Source organism: Lampetra planeri, chromosome 3, assembly GCF_965212315.1.
Source record: "Lampetra planeri chromosome 3, kcLamPlan1.2.h2, whole genome shotgun sequence".
Classification (NCBI taxonomy): Eukaryota; Metazoa; Chordata; class Hyperoartia; order Petromyzontiformes; family Petromyzontidae; genus Lampetra; species Lampetra planeri.
In genome coordinates, this window is record NC_136109.1 from 14,019,857 (window position 1) to 14,044,027 (window position 24,171).

Consider the following 24,171-nt stretch of genomic DNA (forward strand, 5'->3'; position numbering starts at 1 on the left):
GGGCTGGTACTACACCCATCTACGGGGTGTCCGCGATGATGGTGCATCGCACGCTGTGCCTCGCGAGAGCTGGCATTACCCAGTGACATCCACGATGTCGCTACATACGTGATGTCCGCGATGCGAGTACATTGCACACCGTGCCTCTCTCGGGCCGGCACCACAGTGACATCCGCGATGTCACTAAACAGACATAAAGTCCTCTTATAATTTGATGTAATCAGCATATTATTCCTATTAGCTGGTTATATTGAAGTAATAATATTCCATGACATGGACCTATATTACAAAGATAACAGTATGTTTAATACTGTATATGACACCATATTTGGATACTTTACTAGTAACAAGTTCATATTCTTGGGTCTTTCGGTAAAGCCACGTAAGTAGAAAAATAATAATAAAATATCACGACGTTTCAATCTCAACACAAGCAATTGTCATCAGGGGAAAAAATAGTGGGAGTGCTACTGATACAGGAAAACAATTATAGTGGGAGCGCTGCTGAGGCAGGGTGTTATAAAGGTTTGAGATGGGTGTAAGCCCAAGGGTCATAAGCGAAGTGGGCGGAGCTAGAGATGAAATTTGCATGTAAATGTAAGATCGGAGAGCTGAGCTCCTCCACGACGATGAAGCTGTGGAGGTGGCCATTGTATTGTGAGAGATTAGCATGTCAATGTAGCAAAACCGAAAACCAACACCACAACAAGGCCAACGAGCAACGGTGGCTGTGTTAGTGAGACATTAATGTAACTCGGAGAGTTGAGCGACTCAATCAGACGAGCCTTCTTGTCTCGACGTTTGTTACATGATCTAATAGTTGTGTGGAAACCCTCCCCGTAGAGGTGGTTACATCTATTTTTTCACCTGATGACGATTGATTGTGTTGCGATCGAAACGTCGTGATATTTTTTTTTTCTACGCGACTTTACCAAAAGACCCAAGAATATGAATTACTGCAGTCACGAAAGCTTTAAGTCAAGATAGTAACAACTTAATTAATAGAACAGAATATTTCCCATTTAAAAGTAATAAGTGGATTATATATATTGCATTGAGTAATGAGGCCACCATCAACATTGTGTTGTCCTTCCCATTGTAAAGTAACATTTCTACTTTCAACTTCAGCATTGTACTCAATACTTGAAAGAGTGTACATATTTTCCATGTTTGCTAAATTGGTTTACAATTCACATTGAAACTACATTTCAATGAATACAATGGGAGAACTATCCGTTATATAAAAAATCATTTTCGTACATAAGGTTTGAGAAACATTTTAAGGGCCCATATGCGGAGCTTTTGAACTCGGTGTCAAGTTAGATGGGGTACATACAAATATTATTTTGGTTTAAGTTTCCATGGTTTACTATCAATGTTCGTACCTTGAGGTTGGAATACCAAGTGTCCAGTATATCCCCAACTCTTTCCAATTTGTCAGCTGGGAGGAGTGGCTGGGTTCTAACTTCATCTTGGTTTAAGTGGGGGTCTTGACCAAGCAGTGTGGGTCCTCCTGTCTCCTCCGACTCTGGAGAGACCCTGCCGAGGGTCTGGAGAAGCAGTTGACTTGCCAGAGGAACGGGCACTGTGGGGGATGTGACGTAGATGATTAAACATATTCCGCTCAACACTACACATTCTTCCAAATAACTGCGTGGCTAGAGAAATTGCAATTAAGTTTTTCATATTTTAAATATAATCTTGGTTCTTTCGGTAAAGTCACATAGAAGGGAAACAATAAAATAATAAAACAATAAAATGATGATTGCTTGTGTTGCAGTCAAAACGTCGCGAGAATTTTATTGTTCCATTTATTATTATTTTATTGTTTCCCTTCTACGTGACTTTACCGAAAGAACCAATAATATGAATCCCTGCAGTCACGAAAGCTTTAAATCATATTTTTTATGTTTCAGTTAGCAGACTTATGACATTTATGTTACAGTAATTTCAATTTTAATTGGCAAAATACTATTTATATTAAAGAGCTGAGAAAGACTGTGCATTTCCAAGTGACTCCATCTCTTTGCACGACAATTACACATTATAAATGTAATATTGTTGAACAAGATGCATCAGTTAGTGCTGGCAGGATAATATAATGAGCACAACACCGCAATGTTATGTGCCTTCGGATATTAACTCGGAGTGCATTTTGTACCGGGTGCAGACTCTCGTGGCTCAGAGCCATTCTCTCGTTGCTCTTGTCGGATGACGGATGAAGAAACATTGTCATTGCCTGGTGCTGTTTTTTCAGAGGTGGACGATGTATGCTGCTGTCTGCCTTGCGTTGCTTCTTCCATAGCCAGTGCTGACAAAAGATACAGAATTTGTAGGTTACTGTGTACATCATTTACATGAGAAAAAGAATAAGACTCAACAGGGAACAGAACAGCTGTGGTCTTTGGTAGGATCCAAAAGATGTGTAATCATCTGGATCTAATCATGTGGCAGTCCTGGGCCGATCCGTCAAAACCGCTCCACAGTCCTGCGATCGGCACCATGTGTTGGCACCATGTGCGTAACAAAAGTAGCGATGATTGATTTCAGCTTTAAATATTATATACAGTACATTATACAATACATATAACAATTTAAACAATGAAAATACTGCACGTATATAACATTTTTCATGACTAATAACCAGTGATAAAAAAAAATACGCAGTGCGATCCGGCGAGAAGTTCGCATAATTTGGCATTCGCAACAGTCCGGCGATCATCATATACATGTCGTTGAAATAACAGCGTAGTACGTACATCACCCCGTGCAGTCTTCGATATTGGAGTGGTAAGTATGGTACAGTAAATAAAGTAACTTTTTACATTGGGATATTTATTTGTCTATTTGTATATTTATTTATGCCAATTTCATATAGTAAACAAATTCTAAACACAAAAAAACATTTATACAACAGCTAAAAAACAAGCCAATGTAAATAATGATGTAATTATCCGGCATTTTAAAAATCCGGTGCCCCCTTCCCCCCAAAGCCGCCAGATAATTATCGACGATCTACATGTTTAATATTACATTTCAAGTGCTTGAGTTTCAGGCCATGGTGAGGTGCCTCACCATCGCAGTCAACCAGGAACAAAGCATTTGTATTTACATTCCTAAGCATTAAAGCTAGCAAAATGTAGCCCATGAGGCACCAGGTTAGATTCACACACATGTGCACACTCGTATGACCAACATTTTAAAATACAACAAAAGTACATCTTTACATTTAATTTTACCTTCCCCATTTCTGTAGTTATTTTGAAAAATAGTACAGCCTAGAGTTTGTATTAAAACCATTTAACCTTTTAAGATAAATGTCTTGTCATTTCAGGTTAATTTACCAATGCCACATGTGGCTCTGCTAGTATATTTCATGAAGGAACTCAATATCCGTGCAAAGATACTCAAAATGTAATTATGATAATATGAAACTGCTGAAGAGTAACATGTAGCTTTGGTATTTTTCTCCAATGAGTGATTTAAATTTGTAGGGAACATGACTTCATCCAGAGTATGTGTTTCAAGAGCTGAAGCAAAGTATACTCTTTAGCAAAATACAATCACCACATTAACTATTTTTAAACAAATGCAGATAATTTTGAAAATATTTAGATGACAGGGCCGTTCCATGACAACGTAGCATATAACAATCTACCTATGGTCTCATGAGTATTACAATTACCAGACATGAATTGTAGTAGACAACACGATTAATGGAAGACTAGCACATACTGAGCACCACCCAGATCATAGGCTTGACTATAAGTAAGGCAAGCAATATAAAACAGGCCATCAACTTGAGAGATGACCCCATCCTGGCAATGAATGACTGGACTTAAAATATAACAATAGCTCCACTAAAGTTTACCTTCCCCATTTCTAATGGCTTATTGAGTAAATGCTGAGTAAAACCACTAATTAATCTGTACTGCTAAAGCAGACATCCTAGAGGTCAATACATATCACTGAAGGTTTTCAGATTAAGGTCTATGTCATTTCTCAGCCATTTAGCAATATCACGTGTTTCTGCTGATGCACTGAGTTCTAGATAGGAAGTATGACCAAAGTCTTGCACGGGTTTTATTGATGCATTGGGCTCCAGAAGAGAACTCAATACATTCTATACAAAGATGCGGAGTACAATATCGGTTGACAATGTATATGAATATGGCAAGAAAAACAAGTTATACAAAACAAAACGTACAATATTGTTTTGACAGAGAAAAACTAACATAACCTGAACATTAAAATCATCCCTATTTTTTCATAAAATGTGCAATTCGATCTACTGTAAATTAGCCAGGTTGCATTTGTATACCTCAAATAGTGAAGGCGCATACACATCTACAAAGTGCCAAAACTGAGCCCTATTCTGCCCTCCTGATAAACCAGCAAAACTGAAAAATATGGTTGTTAATCTGCATTGCCTGCCATAGGAATGGAGGCAGAGTAGGCAGAAAACTGTAGCTCATGTTGTCAAATATTGTTGTTGCTTGTGCTTTATAAATACTACCAGACAGCAAACCCTTTCCTCTCGTGGGTTTAGCTTTCACAGTTTGGGTTGATGTAGGGTAACACCAAACAAAAGGAGGGGATGTCGTATTGCAAACCGTGAACCAAACTCTAGTTTTCTCATTTGCCTTTAGAGTTTACGGGGCGCTGATTTGCAAATTGAGGCTATTTTCAAGCATGTAACTCCTGCGATGGGCAAGGATTTGCTGTATACAATACGATTCTATAGTTCATGCACTCTGCACAAACAATCATTGAACAAAAATATCAAAATAATTATGTATTTTTGTAAAACAAAGTATTTAAAGCTCAATTATTTAAGTAAACTTTTACTATATCGGTGCATTAAATCTCTAGTCAAAAATGTAATTCACTTATCTATAGCACTTAGAACGTTAGCAAATAAGTACTTTACATGAGTGAATAGCATGCACTTAACACCATTAAATATATGAAAATGAGACTAACAATTCACACTTCATGAAACTACACAGTTGTGTGTTACCGTATGTACCCTATGCGGAATCAAGTGTATGCCCTTTAAACCATGGCAGCAAGCCGGTGTGTCTACAGGCTCTTAATAATGATACCTGAGCCACTACAGCAACTGCCTGACCCCTTAAACATAGCCAGGTCCTTTTTAAAAGTGTCACCGTGGCCCAGGGGCCGGAGGTCACACCTGGTGTGGTTTGGTCCTCGGTGAGTGTGGCCACAGTACGACTCGGCACGCGCTGTCTGGGAAGGGGTCTGGTGGCGTCCCACTTGGGCATCACCACAGCGTGCCTCAACAGCTCCTCGTACTCTTCCTAGATAGTACAAGTCCACAAGGAGAAACACCATTCCTGAATTGCACTCCACAGTTTAACACGTGTTGATTTCCAAGGCAATTCTACCAAATGCCTTCCAATTCATATTGCGTTTGGGTTTTAGTTTTCCCTTGTGTATGTTGTTCCATTTCTCTAGCTACAAATTACATGGAAATTATGGTTGTTCACTTTAGAGGGAGGTCTGATAATAATGTGAACACTTAATATTTTTTCACATATTTACTTATTTTATCAAGCTTAATGCAGTATACTATTCCCTTACAAGTAAGAACATTTCTGTGCTACCAAATATACTACATGGAGTTTTTATAGTAGATGCATAGTAATTTAACATTCCTAAATATATATTTTAAATATTACTTAAAACATAATTGACAGCAACCTTTGGCCAACCTTGCGGTACACATTTATTCACATTAATGAGGCAGGGGTAGGTATAGCAAAGGGAACTACTATCCCAATGATGCACACCTACATTTAAACCCAAAAACTTCTATTTTTCTCCATTGTACATTGAATAATAAAACTTACTTAACGCAGCCAATATATTTGTTATTGATGATAAGACTAATGCTATTTCAAATGTTAAATATATAATCCAAGCACTCTCCACCATAGCCTTACTTCTCATTGCCCTATTTCTTCCTCTGTTCCCACTGTCATCTGTGGCCAGACTGTGTCCAGGCTGATTTGTTTTCATGTTGAGCTACGCATGCTTAAATACAATTCAACCTCCATTTAATGCAGTTAATCAGGTCCACTGTTTACTACATTACAATTACAGTAAACACTTGTACGAAGTACAAAAATTGCCTGCATCTAGCCCACAAATGGTATTGCAAATGTTCAATGTGTCAAGTGTATACTGCAAGACGGCTTCTATTAATATAGTTGAAGTGCAGTTTATTGTATAAGTTAATGTGAAAAATCTCATGTATTATACACTATACAGCATGGAAAGTCAAAGTAGGTTAATGGAAAATCCATGAATCTTCATAAAAGTGTTTAAAACCTCAAACGTGGAAGGTACTTTATATCAACAATGTGACTTGCTATTAAATTGATTTAGATTACAATATTTCATCTACAAGAGAAACTAAAGTACAGTTAAGTTGGGAAGTGCAATTTTACAACTCATCTAAATGTGAGTATTATTGTTGCTATCAAATTTGAAATTGGAACAGACACCACCACATAATGCATGTTGCAAAATATGTCAGCAAGTGTTTATTATCCATATTACAGCAGAAAGCTGTCTCTGGTGTTGATAATTAATTTAATTTCCATGCAGCAGCTGCAAAAGTAATTGCTGACGTCTTATTAACTGGTTTTGAAGCACATTTGCTTACGAATAAGTTATGCAACGAACCATCAATAAACCTACACATCTGGTGAGCTAAGAAACACTAAAAACACTACCTGCAAGTCGGATGAGACGGAGCTTCCTCGGTCACTCTCTCCAGGTATAACAGGTGACTGCCGACAGCTCTCCTCCCCCGACGACATCCTAACCCAGCGTTACCACTCCTGTCTCTCCAGGAAGGTAAATCTGGGGACTGCCCACTGCACAAACATCTCAACCAATCAACTTGTTTACATCAATTATATTGGTTATTCACATGTGAATTATGGCTTAAGTGTCAAAAATGGAAATTTTACATTTAGACAGTGTAAAGACTGGGACCGTTCTTTGCCAGTATTAAAATATAACAATAGGCGTTCTCTGGTCTAACACTTTGAGACTAGGCTCAAAAGAAAGCTGTCTCTGGTGTGGCCCAGAGCATGTTTTTTGTTTGAGTTATAATGGAGATTCAGAAGTCTCCATTGAAATTAATGAAGATTCTATTGGACAATCTCTAGGCTGTAAAAAAAATATTCCAACAATCTAGGGATCTTACGTAGAATCACCATTGATTTCAAATGGAATTCTCGCGGTTTGGTCCGTTAGCGTGAGGCCACATTGTGACTCGGCACACGCTGTCTGTAGTGGCCTGGTGGCGTCATAGCCTCAACAGCTGTTCAGCCACTAGATGGCAAGCTTTTACAATTCCCCGGAAACTACACGTGATTCCAACAATTCCATGAGCCACTCATATCATCTGTCAAATTATTGTATTTTGCTTTATTGATCCAATTTAGTTGCTTTCTCTCCAAACTTTGTTGTTGTATATACTTGTGAAGTATTGGAAAATGACGGCAGGAAACTCCTTGACGGGAACACACTTCTTTTATTAAATCTTGACTTGTAACAATACAACGCGTGGCCTCTCTTCTCCACACCGCACTTCTCTTGACTCAGGATTCTGTGCTGCCGGCTCTCTGTGCCTCGTGTAGACTCCGCGCCTCGGCTACACTCCTCTCTCGCCTCGTGTAGACTCTGCGCCTCTGCTACACTCTCCTCTCTCGCCTCGTGTAGACTTTGCCTCTCTCTCGCTGGCTACACCGTATGCATACTCGGCTCGTGCAGACCGTTCTCTCTCGCTGGCTACACCGTATGCATACTCGGCTCGTGCAGACCGTTCTCTCTCGCTGGCTACACCGTATGCATACTCGGCTCGTGCAGACCGTTCTCTCTCGCTGGCTACACCGTATGCATACTCGGCTCGTGCAGACCGTTCTCTCTCGCTGGCTACACACTACACATTACTCAGCTCGTGTAGACCGTTCTATCTCGCTGGCTACACACTATACATTACTCAGCTCGTGTAGACCGTTCTATCTCGCTGGCTACACACTATACATTACTCAGCTCGTGTAGACCTTTCTCTCTCGCTGGCTACACACTATACCTTACTCTCTCGTGTAGACCTTTCTCTCTCGCTGGCTACACACTATACCTTACTCTCTTCTACTCTCCATTACTCTCCTCTCCGGGCTCTATCTCTACACCTTCGTCTTCATTCTTAGATGGTTCCACTTCTGCCCCTTGCTCCTCTGTGCATCACCTTATATACCCCTTCTTCCCGGGAGACGGAGCGGATGCGGACCTCAACGTCGGCACCGCTCCTCCGTTACCCAATCCCCACGCGCTATCCCCACGATCCGGTTCCGCTCAGCGCGTGTTTCCACTCTCCGACCAATCACACCGCGCTGCTACCCGATCACTCCCTCTGGGCGCGTCACCGGCACACAGCCAATCAGCAGCACTACCCCCACCCGCGCACTGACGCCTGCTCCTCCCCGTCAGCGCGCGTCACCACACACACACCCGTACTTACGCGCTGGCACACGACATATACACCCAGCGCGTATCACCACTACATCACCCCCTCCCACATAGCTCGCAGCCGGCCCGGCTGCTAACAACAACCAACCACGACGATAAAACGACAACCAACAAAAAAAAACCCCATAACCCCCCGAGTGTGCCCCGTAACATAACACAACAACAACAACAAGAATAACTATGTACAGATTGACAATGAACGCGAAAAGTCAACAATAACACGATACGAGCAAATTCGAAACGAACGCGCCCCACGTCCCTGCGACTACACGCAGTGACGAGGCGCTCCAACTGCTCCGACTCCTCACGAGGCAGGTCATGCAAAGTAGCACGACCTGGCGCGAGTCCGTCTGGCTGGTCCATCGTATGGGGCGGGACACTGACGACCGTCCGGCGGTTCCGGCCGCTCCAGACGGCGCGGAACGGGCCTGAAAGGGCCGGCCCCGCCGCGGAGATCCGGCCGCCGGTGATCGGCAGCTGTCAGTTCCGAGACACCTGGGAGCAGATCAGGCGACAATACGTGTGGATCAGGCAGAGACATTTCCCCCTCTGGGTCGCCGGTCACGTCACACGCCCGGCCATCACGACACAAGGGGAGGCCATATGGAGGCGAGAACGGTTTCAGTCGGGAGGGGTGAACGTACCACCGGCGCTTTCCCCACTTTATCTGAACGCACTGGGGCCGTGCAACGCGCACGACCTCCACGGGTCCCCTCCACGGTCTCAACAATTTAGGCGACGTAGCCAAGGGTGCCTGAGGGCAATGCAGCCAGGCCCTGTCACCTGGTTTCCATTCGTGCATGGACACCTTCCGTGCCCGCAACCGTTCATTAGCAATTTGGCGAGCCCGCGAATTAAGCCGTGCGGCCTCCCTCGCCTCTGTCAGCTTGTGAATATTAAACTTAATATGTTCTGCCAAATTAGAATTAGTTCGTGGAGCGGACAGGCCAAGTTGCGTTTCTATTGGCGGGTCAGCTTCCCGACCGTACATCAAATAGAATGGGGAAAACCCCGTAGCTGCATGGGGGGCCATTCTATACGCGGCAAGGACTCCCGGGACCTGCAGGTCCCAATCTACATGTGCCTCGCACACCTGCTGGCACAGCATGGAAGTCAAGGTTTTGTGGAGTCTCTCCACCATCCCGTCAGTCTGCGGGTGGTACGGGGAGGTACGCACCTTCTTGGTACCCAACAGATCGCACACCTCTTGCAACAATTTACTCGAAAAATTTTTACCTTGGTCGGTCAGCAGGCGTTCGGGAGCCCCCTTGTCCAGGACATAGCCCTGGACGAAGGCATCCGTCACAGCCGCTGCCGACTGGTTAGCGAGAGGCCACGCCATAGGCCATCGGGTAAAGTATTCGACCCCCACTAACAAATATTTATTCCCTCTCGGCGTGACTGGGAAGGGCCCCAAAATATCGAGTGCAACGAGCTCGTTGGTACGCGAGACCTGAATAGATTGCAGCGGTGGATTAGCTGCCACGGCCGGTGGTTTACGCCTGGCGCACTCAACGCACCCCTTCAGAATATGCACCACATCACTTCCCATTCCCGGCCAGTAATAGTCACGCTGAAGCAGGGCAAGCGTCTTGTTAACTTCCAAGTGCAAGAGGCGTTCGTGTGCCGCCAAGACAACCCTCCCCCTCACAGCGGAAGGCACCACGAGTGCGTTCCGCCGGGACAAACTGTCCCATTTCAATAACACGCCCCGCTCAAGTACATAGGAGCCGGTACGCTCCTGGTCCCCCTCGGGACCCCCAACCTTGCGGCGCAATGCTAGCAGCGAGCTGTCCGCCATCTGGAGGCGGCCCCATTCGCTGAGCGACAGCGAGAGCAGCGAGTCCCGACCCTGAGAGGCAGTGGAATCATCCCCACTCGGTGCGCCCGCTGTCGCAGCCAGTGCCCCCATCTCCCCCGCAAGCGTCGGTTTACAGCGCGCCGATCCCGACAAACACGCGCATTCATCACAAGGCAACAACCGCGACAAGCAATCGGCATTCGTGTGTCGCAACCCCTTACGGTACGTAGTCGTAAACTGATAGTCCTGGAGGACTTCCAACCAACGCGACAACTGGCCCGAGGGCTGGGCGACCCTCAATGAATACTGTAGCGCCGCGTGGTCCGTTCGGACTGTAAAGTGACGACCATACAGATATGGCCTAAACTGCTGCACAAAAAAAACAATGGCAAGCAGCTCGCGACGGGTGACACAGTAGCGCTGCTCCGCCGGAGACAACACCCTACTACCGTAGGCGACAACTCTTTCGACACCTCCAACGACTTGGGATAGCACCCCCCCAATGCCCGTGTTGCTAGCATCCGTGTCCAGCAAAAAGGGACTGGCAAAATCGGGATAACACAAGGGTGGGGCACCCACTAAGGCGTCCCGGAGGGAGCGAAACGCGGCCTCCTCCTCCGGTCCCCATTTGAACTTCACTCCCTTCGCCGTTAGAGCGTGCAAGGGTTTTGCAATAGTGGCGAAGTGCTCAACGAACCGCCGATAATAAGAAGCAAACCCGATGAAACTACGCACGTCGGAAACGGACGTAGGTGTCGGCCACGAACCGACACAATCCGTCTTCGCGGGATCGGTGGAGATCCCCGAAGAATCGACAATGTGACCCAAGTATCTAACGGACCTACGAAGGAGGTGACATTTGGCCGGTTTAAATTTCAACTTAGCCGATCGCATTCGCAAGAACACCCCTCTCAATCGCCGGAGGTGTTCCTCAAACGTTTTACTGAAAACAATGACATCGTCCATATAAATCAAGCATGTATCCCACTGCAAGCCCGACAAAACCAGCTCCATAAGTCGCTGAAACGTCGCTGGAGAGGAGTGAAGTCCCATGGGTAACCGGTTAAACTGGAACAGCCCCCCTGGAGTCCGAAATGCTGTCTTAGGTTTCGACTCTTCGTCGAGCGGCAACTGCCAAAACCCCGATAACAAATCAAGAGTCGAAAAATATCGCGCACCAGACAATGCATCGAGGGACTCATCCATCCTGGGGAGCGGATACGCGTGAGCCACAGAGATCTTATTCAGGCGACGGAAATCAACGCAGAATCGCAGGGACCCGTCCTGCTTCTTAACCAGCACAATAGGCGCTCCCCACGGGCTAGAGGAGGGTGAAATAATATCGGCTTCTAGCATATCGTTAACAGCCGACTGAACATGTTCCTTCTCCACGGGACTCAGTCGGAAGGGATTTAGCCTGACCGGCGCCGCATCGCCCGTTTCAATGTGATGGTGCAACAAATCCGTGCACCCAATGTCATACTTATGTTTACTGAATACATCAGAGAATTCAATGAGCAACTCGCGCAGCGCACCCAACTGCGCCTCTGACAAATCGTCCGAGGCGGCACATAACGAATGGACCCACTCAAGGTCTTCCCTTGGCTCAACGTTCCGCGCGGGGCTCGAGCCCACCTGCGCAACCAACCCATCATCCCCAGGAACCTGCGCCGCGTGAGCCAGCACGGTGCCCTGCGGGATGACAGCTGGTCGCGACCCCGCGTTCAAAACCATCACAAACGGGTCCCTGTCAGCCCGCACCAAAGTGTGAGCCACCGATAAATCAAGACCCCCGACAGCCTTGTTAGAAGGACCCAAAAGCATACTCTGTCCTGAAGCCTCCCTCACCCATGGTTTTCGCAACCGGAGGGGAATCAACATCTGTGAACCCGGGGGCACTTGCACTGTCTGCGTCGCCACCGCTTGTATCGTAGCGCACGCCGTCCGAATGTCAGTAGGGCCCGTCAAAAATGAAATCCGGCGACCCGATGGCAGTTCAATGCATCGTTGATCGATAAGAATTTTAATGGGCATTTTAGCCAAAAAGTCAGTGCCCAAAAGACACGGAACTGCCAAAGAAGACGAAACGAAAACGGGTCCCGATAATTTGATATCTCCAATGCAAATGGACGCCCTAACCTGACCGATAATGCCCAACGATCCCCCATTAGCGGCGTAAAATGGCACATCCACTGGAAGCAGCGGACGACATTGGACTGGAAGAATATTATAAATGAGGTCCGATATAATAGTTGCCGATGCCCCCGTGTCCACTAACACCCTAATCTCAACCCCATCAATAGATCCCGTAACAACGGACGAACCCGCCGAAGCAGCCACAATTCTATGCCCCAATTCCGCCCATTCAATGTCTCCCTGGTCCCGGCCGAACCCCCCTCGCCGAACCGAATCCCCGAACCTTAACCGGCCCTCCTCCGCCGCAACGCGGCGTCCCATGTGTGCCGAATAAACAGGCCGAGCGTGTGAGGTGCCGCGACTTGCCGGGGATTGTAGAGATGACTTGGGCTCTCGGTCGTCGTCCAGCCGAGCTCCTATGGCGCGCTGCCGCGGAGCGCGGCACCCGGACGCCACGTGGCCCCGGAGGCCGCAGTTATAGCACGTGACGAGGGTCGGAGTAGATCTTGGTTGCTCCGACTTTCGGCCCGATCGCAGAGGCGACCGGGCCCCCGGCCTCCAGTCCCCTGGTCGTCCCGTGGCGAACGCCTCCTCTCGTGGGCTGACGACTTGGGGTTCGGCGACCACCAACCCCGGGGCTGCGACGACAGCAGCGTTGCAACCAACGCCTTGCTTCCGTTGTAGGGCCTCGTGCGCTTGAATACTCGTGGCGACTCTCAAAGAAGAAATATCAATGTCGTCAGCTGTGTTGATAGGGACCCCCAGGTCCTGCGCCAACTTGAGCAGCTGCTCCAAAACCATCGCGTCTTGGCCCTCCTCGTCCATCCGAGGGAACGCAGCATCAGCAAGAGCCAGCAACGCCGTGCGATAGGCCAGCGCGGTCTCCGTGGCCGCTTTCCGTCTTGCGTAGAACTGATGGCGGCATGTAGAGGGAGGCCCGTAGACCCTGGCCAACAAACCCAGCGCATCCTTCAGCGTGGAGCGGTCCGACTTCCGTGCAGCCCTGAAGGCCGCGAGCGCATCGTCGTCCAGCATGGCGGGCAATGCCCGCAGCGCCGTAGCATCGGACCACGCTGACATCTCTTGATGCGCCAAAAACCTTCGCTGAAATTGGCCCCAGTCTCCGCCTTCCGCCTTGAAGGCTGACAACGTGGGCAGGCGCTGCTGAAAAATGAAGTCATCCGCCTCGTGGTTCCTCTCCGCCTGTCCGTCGGTGTCTAAGATGGCGGCTCCAGCAGCAGACGTAAGATGGCGGACCCCCTCGCGCGCTGATGACGTCGATGCGCGCGCTTGGGAACCCACCACCACGTGGCGCTCGCCGTTCCCGCCAAAAGTAGGCCCAGGCGCAATGGCGGGAATCCCCCATTCGTTTTGGCGGGAATCTGCGGGGCGACCTTGTAAAATGTCCCCCACCGTCCCCGCTCCTCCCGACGAGCTGATCTCCGCCAAGATGGACGCGGCGGCGAGCAGCAGCTCCGCCAGTCGGGAGTGCGCCTCACGAAGCCCGGCGTCTGTCCCCGGTCGCTCGGCCGGCGCCGTCGACGGACCCTGCAGCGTGGACAAGTCCTCTTCCTCACCCCCCGCCACCAGCGGCTCCGAGTCGTCCAGGTCTTCCTCGCGGTCAATCCCGTGGGTCCTACGGGTCTTCCTCGTCTCCATACTTGGAAGCCCGTTTCACTTCTGACGCCAGATGAAGTATTGGAAAATGACGGCAGGAAACTCCTTGACGGGAACACACTTCTTTTATTAAATCTTGACTTGTAACAATACAACGCGTGGCCTCTCTTCTCCACACCGCACTTCTCTTGACTCAGGATTCTGTGCTGCCGGCTCTCTGTGCCTCGTGTAGACTCCGCGCCTCGGCTACACTCCTCTCTCGCCTCGTGTAGACTCTGCGCCTCTGCTACACTCTCCTCTCTCGCCTCGTGTAGACTTTGCCTCTCTCTCGCTGGCTACACCGTATGCATACTCGGCTCGTGCAGACCGTTCTCTCTCGCTGGCTACACCGTATGCATACTCGGCTCGTGCAGACCGTTCTCTCTCGCTGGCTACACCGTATGCATACTCGGCTCGTGCAGACCGTTCTCTCTCGCTGGCTACACCGTATGCATACTCGGCTCGTGCAGACCGTTCTCTCTCGCTGGCTACACACTACACATTACTCAGCTCGTGTAGACCGTTCTATCTCGCTGGCTACACACTATACATTACTCAGCTCGTGTAGACCGTTCTATCTCGCTGGCTACACACTATACATTACTCAGCTCGTGTAGACCTTTCTCTCTCGCTGGCTACACACTATACCTTACTCTCTCGTGTAGACCTTTCTCTCTCGCTGGCTACACACTATACCTTACTCTCTTCTACTCTCCATTACTCTCCTCTCCGGGCTCTATCTCTACACCTTCGTCTTCATTCTTAGATGGTTCCACTTCTGCCCCTTGCTCCTCTGTGCATCACCTTATATACCCCTTCTTCCCGGGAGACGGAGCGGATGCGGACCTCAACGTCGGCACCGCTCCTCCGTTACCCAATCCCCACGCGCTATCCCCACGATCCGGTTCCGCTCAGCGCGTGTTTCCACTCTCCGACCAATCACACCGCGCTGCTACCCGATCACTCCCTCTGGGCGCGTCACCGGCACACAGCCAATCAGCAGCACTACCCCCACCCGCGCACTGACGCCTGCTCCTCCCCGTCAGCGCGCGTCACCACACACACACCCGTACTTACGCGCTGGCACACGACATATACACCCAGCGCGTATCACCACTACACTTGTATTACTTTTGGCTCTGAATAGCGACCCGATCATTATGTTGTTGCTGTTACTATCTACTTGTTTATTTCTTCATGATTTAGTATAGTCTCCATGAATATCGTGTTGGTCTATCACTTCTTTAGTTTATTGATTTCTCACTACCTGTTATTTTTTCTCTCAATACTTGCCTGATGTTTTCAAGCTTTTATTTGTACTTCATTTAGGTGGTCTCTTTTCACAACTCTGTTGTTTTACAGTATGCATTATAATGTATATCACATATACAGGACATCTGTGAAACAGAGCTTTATAGCTCATCGGATTCATACAGTATAAATTAATATTCTGATATACATTACAGTGACATCACTAGGTGATGTCCCTGAGAGTCCTTTTAAAGATTTTTTTCTAAATGAAAGGCTTCAGACTTATGTTTGAAAGCCCAAGATATACAACCTGCATCTGCTAACCCAACATTAATATTTTTAATTCCCTCCCTTTCATGGAAAATTCGTTGGTTTGGAGCAGCGAGGGGATGCAGCAGTCGGAATATTACTGTCAGATAGAGTAGAGATGGGCAAAGAATAGAGGAACTCTGTATTTTTACTTGAATCAACATGCGATTCTGTTCCAAGGGAGTTGGAGTAAAGCCAAAATTAGATGTGTTAGCTATGTGCTGGGCTGTAATATTTTAAATTACAAGTCTTGAAAACGAGAACTTAATGAACATCCCAAAACTAATTTTACGTCAGTGGTGAGGAGTGGTGTTTCTGTGAAGGTGTCAATCATCAATACAAGTCTCATGTTCAGAAGGTAATGGTATTGGTTGGTTCCACAGAAACCTTCCAGATAATGTTTTTCCATAATACAGATTTTTACAAACTACTATAATTAAAAAATCCCTTTGAACCCCATGGCTTACGAATGCGTGGATCTGAAGACTAATATTTTTTTGGCAATAACTACTGCAATTATATTTGCATTATCATAGTTTTCCCAACCTGGAAAAAAAACACTTATACACAGGTTCGTCCTCGCACTAAAGGTACTTAAAAAAACCCCACTTATTACTCTACTGGTGCTGTCTCAATTGCGTGCAATTTGATGTATTTTCCTTTGATGGAGTAAACAACGCAAGGGGATTCAATAAAATCCAGTACTAATACTGTATCATCATTGGCATTTAAAACACACCTAAGACACACAACCTATTAATATGTTGTTTGTCAAAAATGTACTCTCTCACTATCTGGGCACAAACATTAAGTTATAGAAATATTTGTTATCTCATGTATAAAGCGAGGGTGGACAGGTGATTCTAAGCTCATGTCGCCAAGATGGGCGGCCGAGATTAGGAGACAAAATCCAGGCTGTCGCTTTTTAAAAAAAAACTGATTATTATTCGTGTATATACAGTAATGAGTTGACGGTCTCACAAAAAAGCGTATCACATTAAATACGGTTGTGTGCTTAAATTGGACAAATCCCAGCTCTGCGATTTAAAATCAGTTTGACTGCCATGTCACGAGCTCGTCTCCGTGGGCAGAGCGGTTGAGAAAGTGCTCTGCCCTCTCCCCAGTGTGTAGACCAGAGGTCAAACTTGAAGGGACTTCAAGGGAAACAGTGAAACCCACGTCCATGGATAGTTCTCCTACATCAGCGGTCGGCAACCCAAGTAACAAGAGGAGCAATGTTTTTCGAATTTAGTAAAAAAAACATAAACATTTCATGAACCACAATGCATGTGAATGCGAGACGATCCTTAATAAATAACGTCACGAAGCAGTCATTAAAAGAGCCGCAGGTTGCCGACTCCTGTCCTACACGAATGTTCAGACTGATCTGTGAGCGATTCATGAATGAATTCATCTCATAAGACGATTCCCCACGGCAGTATTGGCACAAAACGCCAATGAATAAACGCAAGATTATTATTTTTCACCCCGCGCACGGTATTAACGGTGGGTTTTTTCTTTCGGGCGACCCTTTCAAAAGACAACGAAAACACCAATTCAACATTCGCGCTCGTCAATATAAAAAGGCTCTCGGCACAGAGAGAAGCCGCCGCCGCGTGGCGCCAGAAGCGGCGGCAAAATTCAAGCAGCTGAGCTCCTCCTACAGCCACACACACAACCAGTAGTTAGTACAATGCCGTGCTCAACATGTCTTGTGACCCCCCACCACCACCACTCCCCAACAATTAATTTCTTGTGTTGCAGTCGAAACGTCGTGAGCATTTTTATTGTTTTCTATTTTTATTATGTTATTGTATTTCCCTTCTACGTGACTTTACCGAAAGAACCAATAATATGAAATCCCTGCAGTCACGACAGCTTTAAATCAAAATTAATTGAAATTTTTGTTTCGTTGCAAATAAATGTTCGGGTTTAAATACAGCTTGGTGAACAAAAAGAGTTAAGGGAATTAAATAAGGAGGAGGGGGGGGGGGTCACAAGACATCTCGACCACCTTGTACGAAACTGTGTCCCGGGTCGAATCACACGAGATTTCAAGCTTCGTTAATGACCAAACAAAGTCTATTATTATTGATGTGATGCGGGGATGCCAAGAGCGAATCCTTAAAAGTGTTTTCCTTCCAACGAAGCTACGAAACAACCGATATGTTATCACAAGCCATGCATGGTCAAATCCACTGCTGGATGTAATTCGTCAATAATCCACGCCAGCACCATGATGAGGCTCATTTAATCGCTCCATCTGGTCGGCAAAATTGCAGACGTATTCTACGGATGAAAGTGTCCCACGTCTGGTCACAACGTACAATGTTAACTTTATAACACCCAAAGCGGTTAGCGTCTTAGAATCCTGCGAATTACCGGGTACATATTGAGGGGGGGGGGGGGCAGCGGCTTCGTTTCCCTTTTAAGTGGCCCAACGCAACTTACCCAACGAGAAGAATAATACGCACCCTTGCCCAGACACTTCCACACAATTACAAACAAATCTTCGCGGCCGCGTAGTTGCGAAAAAAAGAGAAAAAACTTCGCGCGGTTCGTCCATTACCTTGGCAGAGTTCCACAGCGCTGGAGCGACGACTTCGCCTGCTGTTTGCGGGCAAAGACGGCACCTCCTGTGGGCTCTTGCAGGGCACGAGCACACAGGAGAATGGGATGATGATGACGATGATAATCACAGTCGAAGAGTTTCTCATCAAGAGCTCCGAACAAGGCCACCCCAAGTCGGCGTGGGTCGACTGATTTGAACTCGCGGCTCGCTGCCGGGTTGAACACAAATACAAAGAGGCACCTAAGAAACGCGAAGGGGACTGGCCAATCAGAGAGCGCGAAAAACCCAAGAAACGCTGCCGGTGACCAATGGGAACGCGAGACGCGCAGCCCCGGGGGGCGGCGGGGGGGGGGGCAACGGCTACACAAGAAGCAGAAACCAACTGCCAGAGACGCATGGGAGCATGGCCCAGGGCTGTAGAGACACAAGGGGGCATAACAGATACACATTTAATAATAAGAGATACACAATTAATCATAAGAGATACACAATGGGCCATAAGAGATACACAACGAATCATGAGATATACACAATGATTCATAAACGATACACAACTGAGCATAAGAGATACACAATCATAAGAGACACATAATGGAACATAAGAGATACACAATGGAGCATAAGAGATACACAAGAAGCATGGCCGAGGACTATAGAGACACAAGGTGGCATAACAGACACAATGCATCATAAGAGATACAATGAATCATAACAGAGACACAATTAATCATAATAGATACACAATGAATTATAAGAGACACACAAGAAGCATGGCCCATGGCTATAGAGACACAAGGGATCATAACAGAGACACAAGGAATCATAACAGAGACACAATATATCATAATAGATGCAGGAGATATAACAGAGACAGAAGGAATCATAACAGATACACAAGAAGCATGGCCCAGAGCTATAGCGACATAAAGAATCATAACAGAGACACAAGGGATAATAACGTAGAGCTATAGAGACAATAATTCATTATAGAGATACAAGAAGCATGGTCCGAGTTATAGAGATATAATCACAACAGAGATAGGAATATCATGGTCCATGTCTATAGAGACAGACAAGAAACGTGACCCAGGGCGATAAAAACACAAGAAATCAGAGACAATAAATATGGTCAATAAAACGTAAATCAAAACAGAGGCACGAGAAAGTTATATGCACATAGAAATACAATAAACTTAAAAACAGACACACCAACTGAAAAAATACAACATCCAATGCCAATAGAAAGACGAGAAATAAAACACGAGAAACTTAAGAAACATCCCCCAATTAAATACAAGAAAACTAAAACTAGAAACTAAACAACATTCCCCAATGCTAGTCTACAGGCATTGGTGTCTCTGCTCTTAGTTTTCGATTGTTCTTACGTGTTTACCCATCAACTGTCTTGTTATTGATGGAATTATAATAAAATGATTTGCCCTTTTGGCTATAAAATAAAGGTGTTAAAATGTCGAAACACCAAATAAACACCTATTTCTATAATTCAATATCTTGTGACTGGTGAAAGGTCCCATAAATGTAACTGCTTAACCCGAGCTAATAATGATTGATGTTTGCATTGTCTTTGTACTGCTCGACTTTTGGCAGCCTTTGGTCTCGTACTGGTGAGATAACGCCAAAAAGAGGCTTTATTTGGCGCAGACCAATTCGTTTCAAGGACAGTGCATACATAATTATTAAAGGATATTTTTTGCAAGTTCTGTATGTGTGGTTCATGCAGAATTTATGGCTTGTAATAGGTCTCTATTTGGTGTCTGAATATCTTGACACCTGTATTTATGCCAAAAAGACCTTGATTTATCATTTAATATCTTGATTCTGGCAACATGTTCCCATATCAGTTTTATTGCTTGCATTTGCTCTAAAATCTATTTTATACTTTTAAATAGTTGCATTTCATACCACTTCCACAACAAAACAGAAACCTTGTGGCTGGATGATATGTTACTGGTTTTACAGCACTTCTAGATTGTTATTGCTAGATTTCAAAGTGATTTCGCGTTAAACTTCCGATTAGCACGGTTGGCTACGTATGGTGCGAAATAATTTCAACATACAAACAAACCACTGCTTACAGCTTAAATGTTGAAAAGCAGATTTAAAGTGTTTTTTTATTTAGATGAAAATGAGGTTTTAATGGGGGAAATTTATGAATAAACGCCACCTAGTGGTGATAGAGTGCCCATTATTCGGTTTGGCAGTAAAGAGATACATTTTGACTTAAAACGTTCGTGACTGCAAATATTCATATTTTTGGGTTCTTTTGGTAAAGTCACGTTGATAGAAAAAAAAATAATAACAATAAAAAGAAATAATAAAGTGAGCGTACTGGCAGTCTAAAATGTAGACTGTAGCCTGGTAGACTGTAGCCTGGTTTTTAAGCTGGTGAGCGTATTGGCAGTCTATAATGTAGAGTGTAGCAATGGTTATTAAACTGAACCTCAGTGAGCGTACTGGCAGTCTATAATGTAGACTTATTCTGGTTCTTTCAGTAATAAAAATAAAATAAAACACAAAAAACCACGACGTTTCGATCGCAACACAAGCGGTCGTCATCAGGGAAAAGGGGGGTTCGCCTCTAAAGGTAAACTGTTTATAAAGGTTGAGAGATGGGCGTAGCCCAAGTGTGTCAGCAGCATGGGCGGGACAGCTAATGTTAATGTAGGAGAAAAGACATGCAACTGGGTCTACACAGTCAAAGGGCCGCCAGGCAATCATTGCACCTCGCTCCACACACCCACACTGCTGACGGTGGAGGTTGACAAGAAAAAACACAAATCAAGTCATGACCCAAATTGGTTGATGACATCTTTCCATTGGAAGGATCATTCCATTGGAAAGATGTCATCAACCAGCACCGCCCTGCAAGTGAGTAGTCTGCCAGTCGAGGGCGATGTTGCCTTTGGTTATTCCAATTAACTAAGTTAGCAAGTAATAATTAAGCTAAACGATTTTTATTTCACCGGGTAAGGCTATCTGAGCTAAATAGCTCTTTTCAGAGGCGACCTGAGATGATAGCTCAATTAAGTGTATTATCACGTGGAAATGTATAGCAGCAAAATAATCTAAATGCACATTTCTAGATGTGGAGGGAAAAATCGGAAGACCCGGAGAAAAATCCACGCGACCACGGGGAGAGAGACATGGAAATACCAAATATACAGGTGTAAGGGTCTGGATCGACCCCAAGACCTCCTGTATAGCAGAAGAAATAGTTAACATCTCGCCACCGTGGCACCCCATGACACTGACACATGGCCCACGCTTTAAAACAAATGCCAGGGAATCTCTTAGGCCCATTCTTATGCAGATGGCATGTCTCTATAATATAGTATCGACCAGTTCGGCTGGGAGCTTGAACTGCAACCCTCTGCAACAAGCGGCAAATGCACTACTGCTCGGCCACATCCACTTATTGTTCAAAATGTGCTATCCGTGGCGACGCGCACTCGAGGCCCCTAGAGCTGTCGCCACGGATAGCGGCGGGAGAACGTGGGGAGAGTCAGGGCAGCGAGAGGTGATGGGGCAGTAGTGTTCTTCATTGCAAGGCCCTACCCTGGGTCACTGGCGGGCCCTGGTGGCCTTTAGTGCGGCCCCTGACGTTCGGCCCCCGACAATACACAACGTGTGAAAACACCTCCCATCGTGCCCTCTAGAAATTAGTGAAGAGCACTGTGATGGGGAGTAAGACATTACTTAGTTTAACAGATATTCTGTTTAACGAATGAGCTTAAATATATAAACAAGCCATTAAATACGTGAACATTGTCATAATAACACACAACACATTTTAATTGGGTCTAATAAACATAAAGCAAATGCAAATAAATTTGAAAGTATGAAATAATACGGTAGTTATTTATGATGATGCTGTACATCATCAATTTATCTCATCACTTTCTTTCACTCTCTTTCTCGATGCATTCCAGTAGTTCCAGATGCGATTTGCAGATAGAAAGTTCGTGACTAACGAGGGAATACTGGATTGCAACTTAACAGCATGACTTCCTCATTATAACATGATTGCATGGCTTGTTTGCTTGGTTCACACCTCCAGCTCACAATGAGTGTAATTAATTGGCGACAATTATGCATTGCTAGTTACACTTTTTTTTACATTGCCTTAGCATGACAGTTGTGCACAAAAGGCAATCCAAAAAGGCATTCAGAATCAGAATCTTTATTTATCCTGGAGGAACCCGATGAGCTATGAAGCTCTTTTCACATATGTCTAGTAGGGGTGAGTCAGCAAGTTACATTCCTAAACATCACCCACACATAGCTTACTGCTATGGTTCAGACTGCCAGTGGAACAAAGTGTATAATAGCGCAAGCTATAATACTGGTAGGAACCTCCTGGTTACACCAGCCCACAGGGGAGTATTGTGTCCGTCCGTCGTGCAGGGAGGGGCTGGGTGGGGAGGGAGGGGCTGGGTGGGGAGGGGAGGGAGGGGCTGGGTGGGGAGGCGCTGGGTGGGGAGGGTGGGGCGGGGCTGGGTGGGGAGGGTGGGGAGGGGCTGGGTGGGGGGTGGGGCTGGGTGGGGGGTGGGAAGGGTGGGGCTGGGTGGGGAGGTGCTGGTCACCCCGTGGTGCCCTTATAAAACTCAACGTTTAACCTACTCACGCCGGCTTGTGCCCGCCCTCACAGTCGGGCATATTTGCGGAATACACCACGCCGCCGTTGACCCTGGCCATTGACCGAGCAACCCAACGTTCCTACCAGCTCCCTCCGCAGGAATGTGTTACAGTACCATTACAAGGGAGTGCATGACATACACATTCACATTGCCCAAAACAGTGAAATGCATGACCATTGTGTAAGTCATTACCAGAGAGAACACATGCAAGCTATAAATATTAATGAATTTCAAGAACATATTTCGTATCTATACCATCAGACAACCCAGCAAGTAGCATTTGGTTTTAAACAACCACTGCTGGTGAGCCTCAGAGATGTCAAATATGGATAGGGCTTGCCTACTGGAAAACATTGCTCTTGAAGACTCATTGGTAGATTAACTTAAAAAAAGTTTGTTTGGGTGATGAAACAGACGCCTTCCATATGTATAATTTATTTTGTGAAATTAGGTAAACGTCCTAAAGTTAGCAGTGCCATTTGTCGCATTCTCAGAAAAGTAATTCCTATGGACTATCCAGGCGGCCACATGCTTTGATTTATTTCGCGAATGCTTTTGACACGTGACTGTCGCACAGTTAGAGCACCAGATACTCAAGGGGAAATAAATAATGAAGTAACTAAATATATCATGTCCAAGAAGGGTATGTGATTTGACGTCAGCCCACGTAGCCATAGAGCCACGAGTCTGCCCGGCACTCCCTGACGGACTTCACAGCCGGAGACAAAGTGCCCCATGGTCTCCTGGTCCCCGCGCATGCATTGTGTATGTTTGATGCGCACATCATTGCTCTGAAGGGAACCAATTCTCACATTTTTTTCACACGTGTGAAAATCGATGTTATAAAAAGAAAAATATCCTCCCAAAATGCCACTTAAAATCACATTGTGACGAGTTTAGATAAACAACAACAACAAAAACCCCACAACATATCTCTTACCACCCCCTCGAACTCCCCACGAGTGTCTCATGCCACCACCAAGTCAACAAACACACAACAGCTCTCATCCCGCTTCGAAGATTCACTTCACGCCACTGACTCGGCGTTTAAAACGCATTGCCCAATTTTCCGACAGTAGTCTGCTTTTCACGTGCGTACGTGTACAGCGTGTGTTCACGGCACCACTCTTACTGATACAAGCCGACTTCAACTTTCATGAAATCAAATATGCTCTCTTCCTTTAGCGGCATTGGCGCTCAGACTTGCAACTACTGCATCG

The 24,171-nt window shown here is 45.9% G+C and overlaps 1 protein-coding gene across 3 annotated transcripts in view; it reads right to left on the bottom strand.

Annotated features, from left to right (window-relative positions):
- POC5 (POC5 centriolar protein) overlaps positions 1 to 18,514 on the bottom strand; it is a 33,064-nt gene extending 14,550 nt beyond the window's left edge. For 2 of the 3 annotated variants that reach the window (XM_078621435.1, XM_078621427.1), the window contains exons 1-5: positions 18,291 to 18,514; positions 6,762 to 6,905; positions 5,195 to 5,321; positions 2,162 to 2,311; positions 1,386 to 1,585 (exon numbers count right to left, since the gene is read on the bottom strand). In XM_078621435.1, the coding sequence (XP_078477561.1) occupies positions 1,386 to 1,585; positions 2,162 to 2,311; positions 5,195 to 5,321; positions 6,762 to 6,848 (564 nt within the window). In that variant the 5' untranslated portion in view covers positions 6,849 to 6,905; positions 18,291 to 18,514. Of the gene's footprint in view, positions 1 to 1,385; positions 1,586 to 2,161; positions 2,312 to 5,194; positions 5,322 to 6,761; positions 6,906 to 18,290 lie in introns of those variants that run through there. The other variant, XM_078621442.1, reaches the window with a different exon arrangement.
- Positions 18,515 to 24,171: the final 5,657 nt, after the last annotated feature.